The sequence below is a fragment of the Erpetoichthys calabaricus genome, chromosome 5 (assembly GCF_900747795.2).
Source record: "Erpetoichthys calabaricus chromosome 5, fErpCal1.3, whole genome shotgun sequence".
In the NCBI taxonomy this organism is placed as follows: Eukaryota; Metazoa; Chordata; class Cladistia; order Polypteriformes; family Polypteridae; genus Erpetoichthys; species Erpetoichthys calabaricus.
In genome coordinates this window covers 97,017,310-97,032,319 of record NC_041398.2, presented here as the reverse complement: position 1 = coordinate 97,032,319, position 15,010 = coordinate 97,017,310, and the positions used below count along the sequence as shown (strand labels likewise).

Below are 15,010 nucleotides of genomic sequence, written 5' to 3'. Positions count from 1 at the left end.
AAAACCGCCATCTTTTCCAACCTTGATCAGTTCTGTCTTGGACTCAGTGCAATCAACAACTGTGTTGCATAAAAAAGAAAAACCTTTGCAGCTAGGAACATTATACGGGTGGCTGCCCCAAACCTTCCTTTACGTGTGTCGAGTCTGTTCTTTTACAGCGTATGATTCAGGCGTTATAACCAGCATTAAAGGCAGCTGTACTGACAGAACATCTCAGTTAACCGAGATATAAGAACACTTGTGACTGACACATTATTGATATGTGCAGTGAAATGAGATTTTCTGTTCAGTTCAGTGCCCTACTGCCTGGAGTTGCCTACATGCCAACACCAAAAAAGTCTACATAGGAGTTAGATGGTTTAAATTTTAGGTAATGTTAAGCCAATTTTCATGTCAAGTTCATGTTTATGAATCATAACTTTTGCATAAGAAATGGCTTACACATGTTTCTGTGCAGAAGTGTTTTATACTTGTGGACCCAGGTTCATGGACAACACTTTTTAGAATACAAATACTGAAAAATCTTTTTAGTTAGTATCAACTTACTTCTCAACGTCTAACTGGGAAGTTGAAATTGATGTTTTTTGTTTTTCCTCCTTATTCTTCTCTTCAAGATTATGCTCATGATCTAATTTCTTACATATATCTTCACTTTCTTGGGTTTCAGTTTTTTTTTCTTTTTTGAACGACTCTTGTTTTTCTAAAATAATAAGAAGGTGAACATTTTTATGCAAATACATAAACCTTGTTTAAACTATTTTTTATTTAATAAATAAAAAACATTTAACTTAAAATTAAAGTTAAGCCATGTTAAACAGAACCCAATAAATTATGCATTCTACAATACTACTACATAATAAATGCTCCCAAATAAACTAAATTTGAAAGCAGTTAATTCATAAATTAAGGAAATTAATTATCAAACAAATGAAAATGTTTGCAATTTTTGTGGAGAAAGAAAACAGTGAACAAACTTTAGAAATAGTTAATGCTAGCCCATAAAAGCTTTGTTGGCACATTGTCTGCTGGTATAAAAGGGAACAAAGATTATTGAGAATGGCAAAGTGAATAATATGAAACATATTATTGCACTAAGCACTTTGGCTCATGCTTAAATAACATCCCCAATGTGAACACATCTTTGCTTGACAGTCTGAGCTGCTTAATTTGTGCTGACTTTGATCCACTGTCTGGCTTTCTCTCAAGAAGACCTGATTCCTGCTGAGGCAAAAAGGGCAGAAAGCCTGCTTTTGAATCCATCAGACTTTGCTAGATGAGAACATTACAAGAAAGTATTTCCTTATGTCAGTTATAGCAAGAAAGCAGCAGAGATGCTCAGGTCAAATGCAGACTTTCCTTAAAAAATGATAACAGAATATGGAAGACATATACATACATATATATATAGATAGATACAGATATAGATATATAGATAGAGAGAGAGAGACAGAAAATTTACCAAACATCAATTAAACAGCACCATATTATCTGCCAAAAAAAATCTTGCTTGATATGTTCTGTATCTGCCAGTACGTACAAATGACAAGGCTCTCAGGTTAGTTAAGGATACAAAGTAGTACCCTAAGTTCTTGTCTATAAGCCGGACTCATGTATTAGCCGGAGACCAAAAATCATACAAATTTTTAAAATAAAATCGTATCATAGATAAGCCGGACTCATGGATAAGCCGAACGTACTATAACCTATAACTAATAGAAGGGAGGGAGGTCAGTGGTCTCACTCGCGCCCATTTAATTTCTTTAAGGGGGGGAGAGAGTGTGAGATATTGGCGTCTCTCTCACTCCCCGCATGGCGCGGTTGGAGCGGCCGGAGCGCGTTCTTTCTGCTCTGGGCGTCGCCGAGTCAACACGAGCGCGTAGCGGTCATTTAAATTGTGATTTTATATGTAAGCATATTTAAATATATATCGCGGATTTCTGCGGACAATGGGTCTTTTAATTTCTGGTACATGCTTCCTCAGTTGGTTTGCCCAGTTGATTTCATACAAGGGACGCTATTGGCAGATGGCTGAGAAGCTACCCGGCTTACTTTTCTGTCTCTCTTGCGCTGACTATCTGTGATCCTGACGTATGGGGATTGAGCAGGGGGGCTGTTTGCACACCTAGACGATACGGACGCTCGTCTAAAAATGCTGAAAGATTATCTTCACGTTGCTATCTTTTGTAAAGCTGATTCCTGAAAAGACATGCTGCACAGTGCTTCGCATACTTAAAAGCTCGAAGGGCACGTATTGATTTTTGACTGAAAAACAAACTCTCCCTCTCTCTCTCTTTGTCTGCTCCTGACGGAGGGGGTGTGAGCTGCCGCCTTCAACAGCTTTGTGCCGCGGTGCTTCGCATACTTAAAAGCCAAACAGACATATTGATTTGTTTGCTTCACTCCTTTGAAGAGGAAGATATGTTTGCATTCTTTTAATTGTGAGACGGAACTGTCATCTCTGTCTTGTCATGGAGCACAGTTTAAACTTTTGAAAAAGAGACAAATGTTTGTTTGCAGTGTTTGAATAACGTTCCTGTCTCTCTACAACCTCCTGTGTTTCTGCGCAAATCTGTGACCCAAGCATGACAATATAAAAATAACCATATAAACATATGGTTTCTACTTCGCGGATATTCTTATTTCGCGGGTGGCTCTGGAACGCAACCCCCGCGATGGATGTATAAGCCGGACTTATGTATAAGCCGATATTCTATTTTTTCATTTTCACAACTTTTTTCCTTAGATAAGCCGCGGCTTATAGACAAGAACTTAGGGTACAAAATAAAATGTACCAGCATTATCTCCTGAAGTTTTGGCAGGTCTTCCTCTTCGAGCTGGCTTCTTTTCAACTGATTTTTCTTTATCTTCATCCTATAAAATGATATATTTTTACATGAAACACGTTAATAAAATCTTAAATAAGGACTGGAGGCAACATTCTTTCTATAATTATAATTTCACTTATTAGATGAGAGGACTCTGCAAAAATATTTAAAAAAACAAAAAAAAAAAGAATATTTTAGTTATGGATATTAGAAATATTTCACATTACCACATGTTTATTATTAGTAAAATACTTACTGGTTTAACTTTTGCTTCTTCAGTGATATGGTCACACACTTTAATTGGGATCCCTAAATTAGAAACTACAAACAAACAATAAAAAGGACAACTATATAATGTAAAGCAAACTATAAAAATGTAAATATTAAACTATCTTCTTACCACGGTCTTCACGAGGGTACTTAGGTGGTCTTCCTCTTCGCTTTTTTCCTTCTTCCTTAACATGTGACTTTTCCTAAACCAGCCAAAGGCCGAATAGCAATGATATAGCATCACATGGTAGCCAAATAAATCATTCTTATACCTACCTGTATATATCTGGCCACAATAAAAATGATAAATGACTAAAATGATAAAGAAAACTATAAAATTATCATGTTAGAAAATTGTAAACAGTTAACATTTTTGATACAGCTATGAAAATAAATGAGTGAGATACACAGTAATATTACACAGCCAATCTAATCCGCAGCCTTTCAAGGTACGGTCAACTTTTTGAGAAGATGAAGATGAGGATTCCATGTTCCTTTGACGGCTTTTTACTCAAGTCAGTTAATGGGAGAATTATTGTCAATGACAGGACATGCTCCTCAATATATTTTTGGTTACATATATGGTTTGGCATTGATGCAGCAGCAGGTGTGACGCCCATCTTTTCAGGCAATGCTGATATAAACTGGAAAGTATGAACAGCTTCACTGTGCATTTGATCCATACCATACTGTAACAGTACCTTTTTTCTACTTGTACCAAAAGGCAACTCCTTACAACTCACAGTGCATAAGCAAGCACCATATTATTTTGTGACACCAACAGTCAAGGCATTATCCTTCAACCAAGCCCATCACCATTTATTTTTAAAATCTTGCTCTTCTGCATGTAGGTCTTCGCTAGCCTTAACCAAATTGAATTCCATCTTGAGCTGACACTGTTGCTATATTCACGTGCTATAGAAGATTTCAAAGTTTTTAATTCTGAAGGTCCCCCTTCCCACTTTAATATGTTTACATCAATTTTTGTTTACATTTTTGGGAGAAATGCATGCACTATTTAGTTGAGGACAAACACAGCTGCCAGGCTTGCACTTATTGAAAAATAAATATACAGTGGTGTGAAAAACTATTTGCCCCCTTCCTGATTTCTTATTCTTTTGCATGTTTGTCACACAAAATGTTTCTGATCATCAAACACATTTAACCATTAGTCAAATATAACACAAGTAAACACAAAATGCAGTTTGTAAATGGTGGTTTTTATTATTTAGGGAGAAAAAAAAATCCAAACCTACATGGCCCTGTGTGAAAAAGTAATTGCCCCCTGAACCTAATAACTGGTTGGGCCACCCTTAGCAGCAATAACTGCAATCAAGCGTTTGCGATAACTTGCAATGAGTCTGTTACAGCGCTCTGGAGGAATTTTGGCCCACTCATCTTTGCAAAATTGTTGTAATTCAGCTTTATTTGAGGGTTTTCTAGCATGAACCGCCTTTTTAAGGTCATGCCATAGCATCTCAATTGGATTCAGGTCAGGACTTTGACTAGGCCACTCCAAAGTCTTCATTTTGTTTTTCTTCAGCCATTCAGAGGTGGATTTGCTGGTGTGTTTTGGGTCATTGTCCTGTTGCAGCACCCAAGATCGCTTCAGCTTGAGTTGAAGAACAGATGGCCGGACATTCTCCTTCAGGATTTTTTGGTAGACAGTAGAATTCATGGTTCCATCTATCACAGCAAGCCTTCCAGGTCCTGAAGCAGCAAAACAACCCCAGACCATCACACTACCACCACCATATTTTACTGTTGGTATGATGTTCTTTTTCTGAAATGCTGTGTTCCTTTTACGCCAGATGTAACGGGACATTTGCCTTCCAAAAAGTTCCAACTTTTGTCTCATCAGTCCACAAGGTATTTTCCCAAAAGTCTTGGCAATCATTGAGATGTTTCTTAGCAAAATTGAGACGAGCCCTAATGTTCTTTTTGCTTAACAGTGGTTTGCGTCTTGGAAATCTGCCATGCAGGCCGTTTTTGCCCAGTCTCTTTCTTATGGTGGAGTCGTGAACACTGACCTTAATTGAGGCAAGTGAGGCCTGCAGTTCTTTAGACGTTGTCCTGGGGTCTTTTGTGACCTCTCGGATGAGTCGTCTCTGCGCTCTTGGGGTAATTTTGGTCGGCCGGCCACTCCTGGGAAGGTTCACCACTGTTCCATGTTTTTGCCATTTGTGGATAATGGCTCTCACTGTGGTTCGCTGGAGTCCCAAAGCTTTAGAAATGGCTTTATAACCTTTACCAGACTGATAGATCTCAATTACTTCTGTTCTCATTTGTCCCTGAATTTCTTTGGATCTTGGCATGATGTCTAGCTTTTGAGGTGCTTTTGGTCTACTTCTCTGTGTCAGGCAGCTCCTATTTAAGTGATTTCTTGATTGAAACAGGTGTGGCAGTAATCAGGCCTGGGGGTGGCTACGGAAATTGAACTCAGGTGTGATACACCACAGTTAGGTTATTTTTTAACAAGGGGGCAATTACTTTTTCACACAGGGCCATGTAGGTTTGGATTTTTTTTCTCCCTAAATAATAAAAACCATCATTTAAAAACTGCATTTTGTGTTTACTTGTGTTATATTTGACTAATGGTTAAATGTGTTTGATGATCAGAAACATTTTGTGTGACAAACATGCAAAAGAATAAGAAATCAGGAAGGGGGCAAATAGTTTTTCACACCACTGTAATTATCAAGCAGTTGCTGCAATGTGGAGTCTAGTCTATATGCCTTAAAAAACCTAAACATTTACTGAAAGCTGACAAGACGGGGCATTTAAAAAAATCATACTGAATAATGACCTACACTGCATGACACTTTAAGAAGAAAACAACTGCTGGAATAGTGGTGAATGCTTATCTGCAAACTCTCACCATGTAAGTGGCTCTATAAAGGAATTTCTGAGCCATACAAATGTGTCACAGTTTGAAAGCAAAACTTATGAACGACTTTATAAATCCTCTGTAAAAATGTGCCTATTGACGGTCCCACGGATGATGAATGTGGGCGAAGGTTCGAATTGTTTAGCATTTACATTGTTAAGGCTCAATTTGTTTACTGTCACTGTAAGTAAAATTAACACAATATGTTTTGCTTCAGAAAGTATGACCAACAATATATCGGTGCATGTTCAAAGATACCAATGCATATGTAGAGACCAAATATTGGCCTGATGTATATATTGATGTATACTGCGCAGTACTGTGCAAAAGTTTTAGGCAGGTGTGAAAAAATGCTGTAAACAAAGAATGCTTTCAAAAATGGAAATGTTAATCATTTATTTTCATCAATCAACAAAATGCAGTGAATGAACAAAAGAGAAATCTAAATCAAATCAGTATTTGGTGTGACCACCCTTTGTCTTCAAAACAGCATCAATTCTTCTAGGTTCACTTGCACACAGTTTTTGAAGGAACTCGGCTGGTAGGTTGTTCCAAACATCTTGGAGAACTAACCACAGATCTTCTGTGGATGTAGGCTTCCTCACATCCTTCTGTCTCTTCATGTAATCCCAGACACACTCGATGATGTTGAGATCAGGGCTCTGTGGGGGCCATACCATCACTTCCAGGACTTCTTGTTCTTCTTTACGCTGAAGATAGTTCTTAATGACTTTGGCTGTATGTTTGGGGTCGTTGTTCTGCTACAGAATAAATTTGAGGCCAATCATACGCCTCCCTGATGGTATTGCCTGATGGATAAGTATCTGCCTGTATTTCTCAGCATTGAGAACACCATTAATCCTGACCAAATCTCCAACTCCATTTGTAGAAATGCAGCCCCAAACGTTCAAGGAACCTCCACCATGCTTCACTGTTGCCTGCAGACACTCATTATTGTACCGCTCTCCAGCCCTCAACAAACAAACTGCCTTCTGCTACAGCCAAATATTTCAAATTTTGACTCATCAGTCTAGAGCACCTGCTGCCATTTTTCTGCACCCCAGTTCCTATGTTTTCATGCATACTTGAGTCGCTTGGCCTTGTTTCCACGTCGGAGGTATGGCTTTTTGGCTGCAACTCTTCCATGAAGACCACTTCTGGCCAGACTTCTCCGGACAGTAGATGGGTGTACCTGGGTCACACTGGTTTCTGCCAGTTCTGACCTGATGGCACGGACATCTTCCGATTTCAAAGGGTAACAAGCTTGATGTGTCTTTCATCTGCTGCATTAAGTTTCCTTGGCTGACCACTGCGTCTACGATCCTCAACGTTGCCCGTTTCTTTGTGCTTCTTCAAAAGAGCTTGAACAGCACATCTTGAAACCCCAGTCTGCTTTGAAATCTTTGTCTAGGAGAGACCTTGCTGATGCAGTATAACTACCTTGTGTCTTGTTGCTGTGCTCAATCTTGCCATGACATGAAACTGTCTTCCACAACCTCACCTTGGTAGCAGAGTTTGGTTGTTCCTCACCCAGTTTTAAGCCTCCTACACAGCTGTTTCTGTTTCAGTTAATGCCTGTGTTTCAACCTACGTGTGACATTGATGATCATTAGCACCTGTTTGGTATAATTGGTTGATCATACACCTGACTATAATCCTACAAAATCCCTGACTTTGTGCAAGTGTACCTATAAGAATTGATGCTGGTTTGATACACAGCTGTTTCTGTTTCAGTTAATGCCTGTGTTTCAACCTATGTGTGACATTGATGATCATTAGCACCTGTTTGGTATAACTGGTAGATCATACACCTGACTATAATCCTACAAAATCCCTGACTTTGTGCAAGTGTACCTATAAGAATTGATGCTGGTTTGAAGGCAAAAGCTAGTAACACCAAATATTGATTTGATTTAGATTTTTCTTTTGTTCACTCACTTTGCATTTTGTAAATTGATAACAATAAACAATCATTATTTATATTTCTGAAAGCATTCTTTGTTTACAGCATTTTTTCACACCTGCCTAAAACTTTTGCACAGTACTGTATATATTAATAATGATCCTAGAAACCTATAAGAAATAGGTGAAAAACATATGGCCTAATCTAATAAATTTATCTGAAAAAAATACTCCCTTTACAGGTGTCCAAGTTACAAAATGTAACACCTTAAGTTCTTTTGACTGAACTACGTCTGGCTAGAAGTATTACATTTTTAATGAATATTTGATTCAGTCAATAATGTCACACAGTATTAATAATGAAAGAAAAATTGTTCACTTGACAACAAATCTGCACAGACTGTATATTTTCTATTTTTTTTTCCAACCAATCATTTTGGTTGGAAACTTGAGGAAACTTTTATAGGAAGAGGCTAAGCATACCCAAAGCCACAACAGAAAAAGAAGACAAATTTCTGAATGTTAACAAATTGTTTATATTTAATCTTCTTCTGTATGGTATATAAATCATACTTATTATATAGCTTTGTGCATGTAAGAAATGTACATTATTGAGAAAAGCTATTGTCACCATTAAGTTCTCTTGCTTTTTTTCCTGAACATCTTTTCCCAATGGAGAGGCAGAACCGTTATGTAGCTGACCAAACTCCATGAATCACATAACAATTCTTAATGGAATGATGATTCATTGCAGGACACACTCCCTTATAATGTGACAATTTCAGCAGAGCAAGCACGCAGTCTAACAGCAGTTTTTGTAGCATGAGACGAAATCCAGACTAACAATGAAAAAACAAAAAAAAACATGCTCACTTCACACAGAAAACCTCCTGGCTAGGAAAAGGTTCAAGGTGAAAGCTGTATGTTGTGGAGAAGCTTCAATGCCACTTTATCTCCAAGAATTATCTAATTTTTAGTGTGATAATTAAAACTAACCTCTTCAGAGTCTCCGGACTCTGATTCACGTTTTCTTTTTCCAGATATTTTATCTGCAAGACAGAAAACATATGGTTTTATAGATTTTGTTACTTAAAACCAACTGGAATTTGCACTAAGAACTGTTTACCATATACAAATGTAGTTTCATGAGTACTACCAATGTGAAAGACTGAAACATTTTTTTTAGAAGTATGTATTTATATAAAACCTACAGTATTTCTGTAACATTACCTGTAAAGAGCAAAACTATAAAGTAATGAAGGCCAAACCTAATAGAACTGACAAGAATTCATTCCTATTTTAATGACTCACTTGATTCTCTGGGTAATGAGGGTGAGCTTGCTATATTTCCATGTTTAACACTTCTTTCTTCTGCAACAAGATTTTCCTCCTATGATGAAACAGTAGTTATTTCTGTAAAGTACTATAATTTTAGACTCTTGGTTAAAAAAAGATGAAGCATGATATAATGTTTAAAGTACTCCATATAATGTTTGTTTTTTCTAATTTTGAATATGTTTTCACAATAACAACTTAAATAGTATACACGAATTACATTAGTCAGAATAGCTATTCATGCAAAAGCATGGGTTTATGCCTCAGCATTTCAAAAACATATATTTAAATGTTTAGTGTATTTCGAGTTAAAAAGTCCTCCAACTTGAATGAACCCTCTATCTGATAAGCACCTAGCACTCAGACAACTGAAATGTGATGTGGAGTAAAACATAAGTCTAGAGAATTTCTTCTTATAAACTGGTCCTGCATTCTACAATCATGATGTTCTTATATTACAACCTCACTTGGCATTTAAAATTAATTTAAAGCAATGTACCCTATACAAAATCATGACACAAGTTTTAACTTTTACTAGTCAGAGGAAAACATGCAAGTAAGGGTTTAACTGGACTATGACTGGAAAATTGCAAACAAGACTTCAATGTATAAGAAGTGAGACACAATGGATCCTGACAATTACAAACAAATAAGTCTTACATCTAACATGCAAAACTGTGGATACTGTAATCAGATATAAACTAGAAAAATAAAAGCTAGCAAAGTACAATATTATGGGAATGTGCCCTTCCTGTTTATATTGTACATTGTTTCTTCTGGGAATAATATTTTAGCAAGAAATCAGTGCATTTTGCATGTTTTGAACATAAAAAGCAGATAATGGACAAGTAAATTATATGACACAAGTTGCATTAGAATCTTTTTTCCATGGACGTTTTTTATATTGTTTGCCATTGCCAGTACTGGTCACTATCGATCTCATTCCATTAGAATCTTTGTTGTGCAGTTACTCCACAAAAACATGAGATTAAAATTCTTCCTCAGGCCACCACTACAAACTACATGTGGTAAATAATATATAAAGAAAATTATTTTTAAGTGGGGTATTACTTTAAGGATGGTTCCTGTCTTGCTCCTAATTCTGCCAAGAGAGGCTCTGGTTATCCAAATCATGAGTTGGGTTAAGCAGGACTAAGAAGTTATAATATAAGAACTGACAGACAACAATAACACATGCAAAGCAATTTAACAAAAAATAAGAAAATATTTAACTTAAAAAATTGCAAACCATCTGTTAAAACTTGTAAAAATAGTTAAGTGTCAAAATAAATATACCTTGTTTGTTTTTGCGTCAGAAAACTGTAACACAATTTGTTCCTTATTCATATTACCTTATTGGAAGAAAAAAAAGTCATTAGACATCTCTCATGCCACTATCACAAAAATATATTTACTTTTAAAATTTGTTGCTTTGGTGACAGATTTGATAATACAAAGGCTGCATATATTTACTAGTGAAACAACTATATTTCCTTGTTAAACATGGCAAACTATGGAGCTACTTCTTCATTCATGAATTAACTATTTTCTTGCCACTGACTCTATCTTATGCATCAACCATTCAGACTTTTCTCTTCTGAACTTCAAGTGGGTCCATATTACTAAATAGTTTTAAAAAAACATGAATAAAAAGAATCTTGCATATCTCATCAACATAATTTACGTTTCAGTGTTTGCCTAATGAAAACAAATAGCGAACAAACATTAAAAGAAAGACATGACTGAGGTAATTTATAATCTATTTCCTGTAGTAGAAAGTGAATTACACTTGTACAGTGCATCCGGAAAGTATTCACAGTGCATCACTTTTTCCACATTTTGTTATGTTACAGCCTTATTCCAAAATGGATTAAATTCATTTTTATCCTCAGAATTCTACACACAACACCCCATGATGACAACATGAAAAAAGTTTACTTGAGGTTTTTGCAAATTTATTAAAAATAAAAAAAACTGAGAAATCACATGTGCATAAGTAGTCACAGTCTTTGCTCAATACTTTGTCGATGCACCTTTGGCAGCAATTACAGCCTCAAGTCTTTTTGAATATGATGCCACAAGCTTGGCACACCTATCCTTGGCCAGTTTCACCCATTCCTCTTTGCAGCACCTCTTAAGCTCCATCAGGTTGGATGGGAAGCGTCGGTGCACAGCCCTTTTAAGATCTCTCCAGAGATGTTAAATCGGATTCAAGTCTGGGCTCTGGCTGGGCCACTCAAGGACATTCACAGAGTTGTCCTGAAGCCACTCCTTTGATATCTTGGCTGTGTGCTTAGGGTCGTTGTCCTGCTGAAAGATGAACCGTCGCCCCAGTCTGAGGTCAAGAGCGCTCTGGAGCAGGTTTTCATCCAGGATGTCTCTGTACATTGCTGTAGTCATCTTTCCCTTTATCCTGACTAGTCTCCCAGTTCCTGCCGCTGAAAAACATCCCCACAGCATGATGCTGCCACCACCATGCTTCACTGTAGGGATGGTATTGGCCTGGTTATGAGCAGTGCCTGGTTTCCTCCAACCATGACGCCTGGCAATCACACCAAAGAGTTCAATCTTTGTCTCACCAGGCCAGAGAATTTTCTTTCTCATGGTCTGAGAGTCCTTCAGGTGCCTTTTGGCAAACTCCAGGCAGGCTGCCATGTGCCTTTTACTAAGGAGTGGCTTCCGTCTGGCCACTCTACCATACATACCTGATTGGTGGATTGCTGCAGAGATGGTTGTCCTTCTGGAAGGTTCTCCTCTCTCCACAGAGGACCTCTGGAGCTCTGACAGAGTGACCATCGGGTTCTTGGTCACCTCCCTGACTAAGGCCCTTCTCCCTCGATCGCTCAGTTTAGATGGCTGGCCAGCTCTAGGAAGAGTCCTGGTGGTTTCAAACTTCTTCCACTTACGGATGATGGAGGCCACTGTGCTCATTGGGACCTTCAAAGCAGCAGAAATTTTTTTGTAAACTTCCCCAGATTTGTGCCTCGAGACAATTCTGTCTCGGAGGTCTACGGACAATTCCTTTGACTTCATTCTTGGTTTGTGCTCTGACATGAACTGTCAACTGTGGGACCTTATATAGACAGGTGTGTGCCTTTCCAAATCATGTCCAATCAACTGAATTTACCGCAGGTGGACTCCAATTAAGCTACAGAAACATCTCAAGGATGATATGGGGAAACGGGATCATCAATTTTGAGCTTCATGGCAAAGGCTGTGAATACTTATGTACATGTGCTTTCTCAATTTTTTATTTTTAATAAATTTGCAAAAATCTCAAGTAAACTTTTTTCACGTTGTCATTATGGGGTGTTGCGTGTAGAATTCTGAGGAAAAAAATGAATTTAATCCATTTTGGAATAAGGCTGTAACATAACAAAATGTGGAAAAAGTGATGCACTGTGAATACTTTCCAGATGCACTGTATATCTTGAACATATCTTCAACAATATTAGTAATTCTGACAAGCTGAAACTTAACACAAAATTAACACAAATTTTACACAAAAAACATGTAGAAATTTAATTTATTTGGTTTAGCTAATGCTGCAGTTTATGTGGATGCAAATTTAATTGCTAAAACAAACGCAATGTGGTAGGGCCCAACCAATATAGACTTTATAGACTGATATATGGAGAGCAAAGATGACTGATTACCAATACATTTTCTACCGATATTGCTAGTGTATTTAAATATTAGGTTTTCCTAAAAGATTAAAGAAAAAAATCTGAATGAAAAGAAAAAAGATTAGCTGTATGACATCTTCACATGAACATGTTTTAATTTAACATTAAACAGGTTAAATGACAGATTTGTTTCTTTTTAGCTTATTTTTTTAACCTAGTTATGTCTATCCCCAGTCAAAAACACATTTTTTGCAACAAAAAAAAATACATATAACAGACACATGTATATATCAAAAAGACAACATAAATGATGTAACAAATGTTGCATTTAGAGAGAAGAAGCATTTTCTTTCAATCATAATCACTTTGCCATTTTTGCCTCACACCTACATGCACAGTGAACCTTCAGACAACCAAATTCACCAACCATATCACAGTTGTCCAGTCATAGAGTGCCATATGCATCAGAGTAACTATCCATGTCAATGTCTGTTGACCAATACTCATTGTCATCACTTTCATTTGATTCAAGTAATGATTCAGTTCCAGTTTGTTTTAAAACTGGCTTCACAGCTTCTTGTATACACATAATTGTGTTTTGGATGAAGGGTCCACCCCATACAGGAAAAACTTACAGTGGCAAAATGCAAAGAAATATTGTGATTTCTTTTTTGTTGCAGTATAATGTTATTTTATCCACTAGATGTCGGCAGAGAGTTATCTGGGAATGTCCTGATAGTTATTTTAGCTTAGCACTGTAAAAGCAGATTATTACCATCACCTTGATTCTGAATTTAAACATAATTATGTACAATTCTGAGTTAAGCTATGGGTTAACGCCAAGGAGATTAATGATCCCAAAGCACAGAGACACATAACTACGTTCAAATCTGACCTCACATTACGCTTGGGGTTAACACCAAGGAGGTAAATTATCCCAAAGAATAGGGACATCTGCTATATTTCATTATCTCTCAAGTCTGCAAAGCAGCTGCCATGACTATCAGTCTCTTAACACTAGAATTACCAGAGTCTACGAAAAAACTCGTAGATCCGGCCCACCTTAAAACCGTTCTCACCTCTCTTTTGTCTTCTAAATGTCCCGATTTGGAGGAGCAGCGAGCAGCCGGCTATTCCATCCACCACCGTCGCAGAACGTTCACTAAGTTTTTCCAGCTCATGGCTTGTTTGATTATCTGGGAGTGACTGAACTGCTGGAGTTTTAGAATAGAAATAATAGATCGCTATTTGGAATACATGCATTTCATGCGTGTTCCGTTTCTACAGTAATCTGTGTAAACACATTGCTAAAACAGAAACTTTTTCATATTTTAGTAATAAATGTTACAAAATATAGAATGTGTAAAGCCCGAGTTCCTAAGATCAAATAAACACTTCCACAAAAGCTTCACACACCATATAACAGTTTCTGTGGCGTAGCACGCTAAGATTTGCTTCTCAGACCAAGTAGCTTTTCTCTGCCTCACAAACATGAGTTCAATTCCCCGCTGGGGATAAAGTGTTACTTCTTTTTTTTGTTTTTAACCTCAAACGGACATTAAATTGGTATGCACTGTCAGTTAATGAGATCGTTATATTTTCATGTGGGATGCTCCTTTTAAAATATTTTTTTAACAATTGAGACTGCAATTAACATGAACAACTGTCCTTATAACTTATTTTTTTCAAGATCCATAACACACAGACAGACAGAGCACTGCGTAATACAGAGACAGACAGGCAGAGATATACAAACAAACGGGGAAGGCACATGTACTGAAAGAAAAAAAAATCAGCATGTGCGTTGTTTCTGTAGCACTGAATGAGCTCACCCGCTCTAACATCACCCCTCCCCCGATCTGGCTCTCTAAGTAACAGCGCAAGTACAGACGCAAACCAAGTGTAATCAAGAGTACTGGTTTGATCCCCACTCCCTCCTATATTTGCCGTTTTCAGTAGTAAGCTGCTCTTTTTGTTAATATTATACAGTACACACATGCACTTGATTTGTGTCTGTACTTGCGCTGTTACTTAGAGAGTCAGATCGGGGGGAGGGGTGATGTTAGACCAGGTGAGCTCATTCAGTGCTGCAGAAACAACGCACATGTTGATTTTTTTTTTCTTTCAGTACATGTGCCTTCCCTGTTTATTTGTATATCTCTGCC

At 37.3% G+C, this 15,010-nt stretch overlaps 1 protein-coding gene across 3 annotated transcripts in view; it reads right to left on the bottom strand.

Annotated features, from left to right (window-relative positions):
* Positions 1-15,010, bottom strand: part of bod1l1 (biorientation of chromosomes in cell division 1-like 1) — a 170,440-nt gene that overhangs the window by 28,827 nt on the left and 126,603 nt on the right. For all 3 annotated transcript variants that reach the window (XM_051928655.1, XM_051928654.1, XM_051928653.1), the window contains exons 37-43: positions 10,516-10,571; positions 9,196-9,274; positions 8,881-8,933; positions 3,226-3,298; positions 3,082-3,146; positions 2,793-2,871; positions 547-700 (exon numbers count right to left, since the gene is read on the bottom strand). In XM_051928655.1, coding sequence (XP_051784615.1) covers positions 547-700; positions 2,793-2,871; positions 3,082-3,146; positions 3,226-3,298; positions 8,881-8,933; positions 9,196-9,274; positions 10,516-10,571 — 559 coding nt within the window. The remainder of the gene's footprint in view (positions 1-546; positions 701-2,792; positions 2,872-3,081; positions 3,147-3,225; positions 3,299-8,880; positions 8,934-9,195; positions 9,275-10,515; positions 10,572-15,010) is intronic.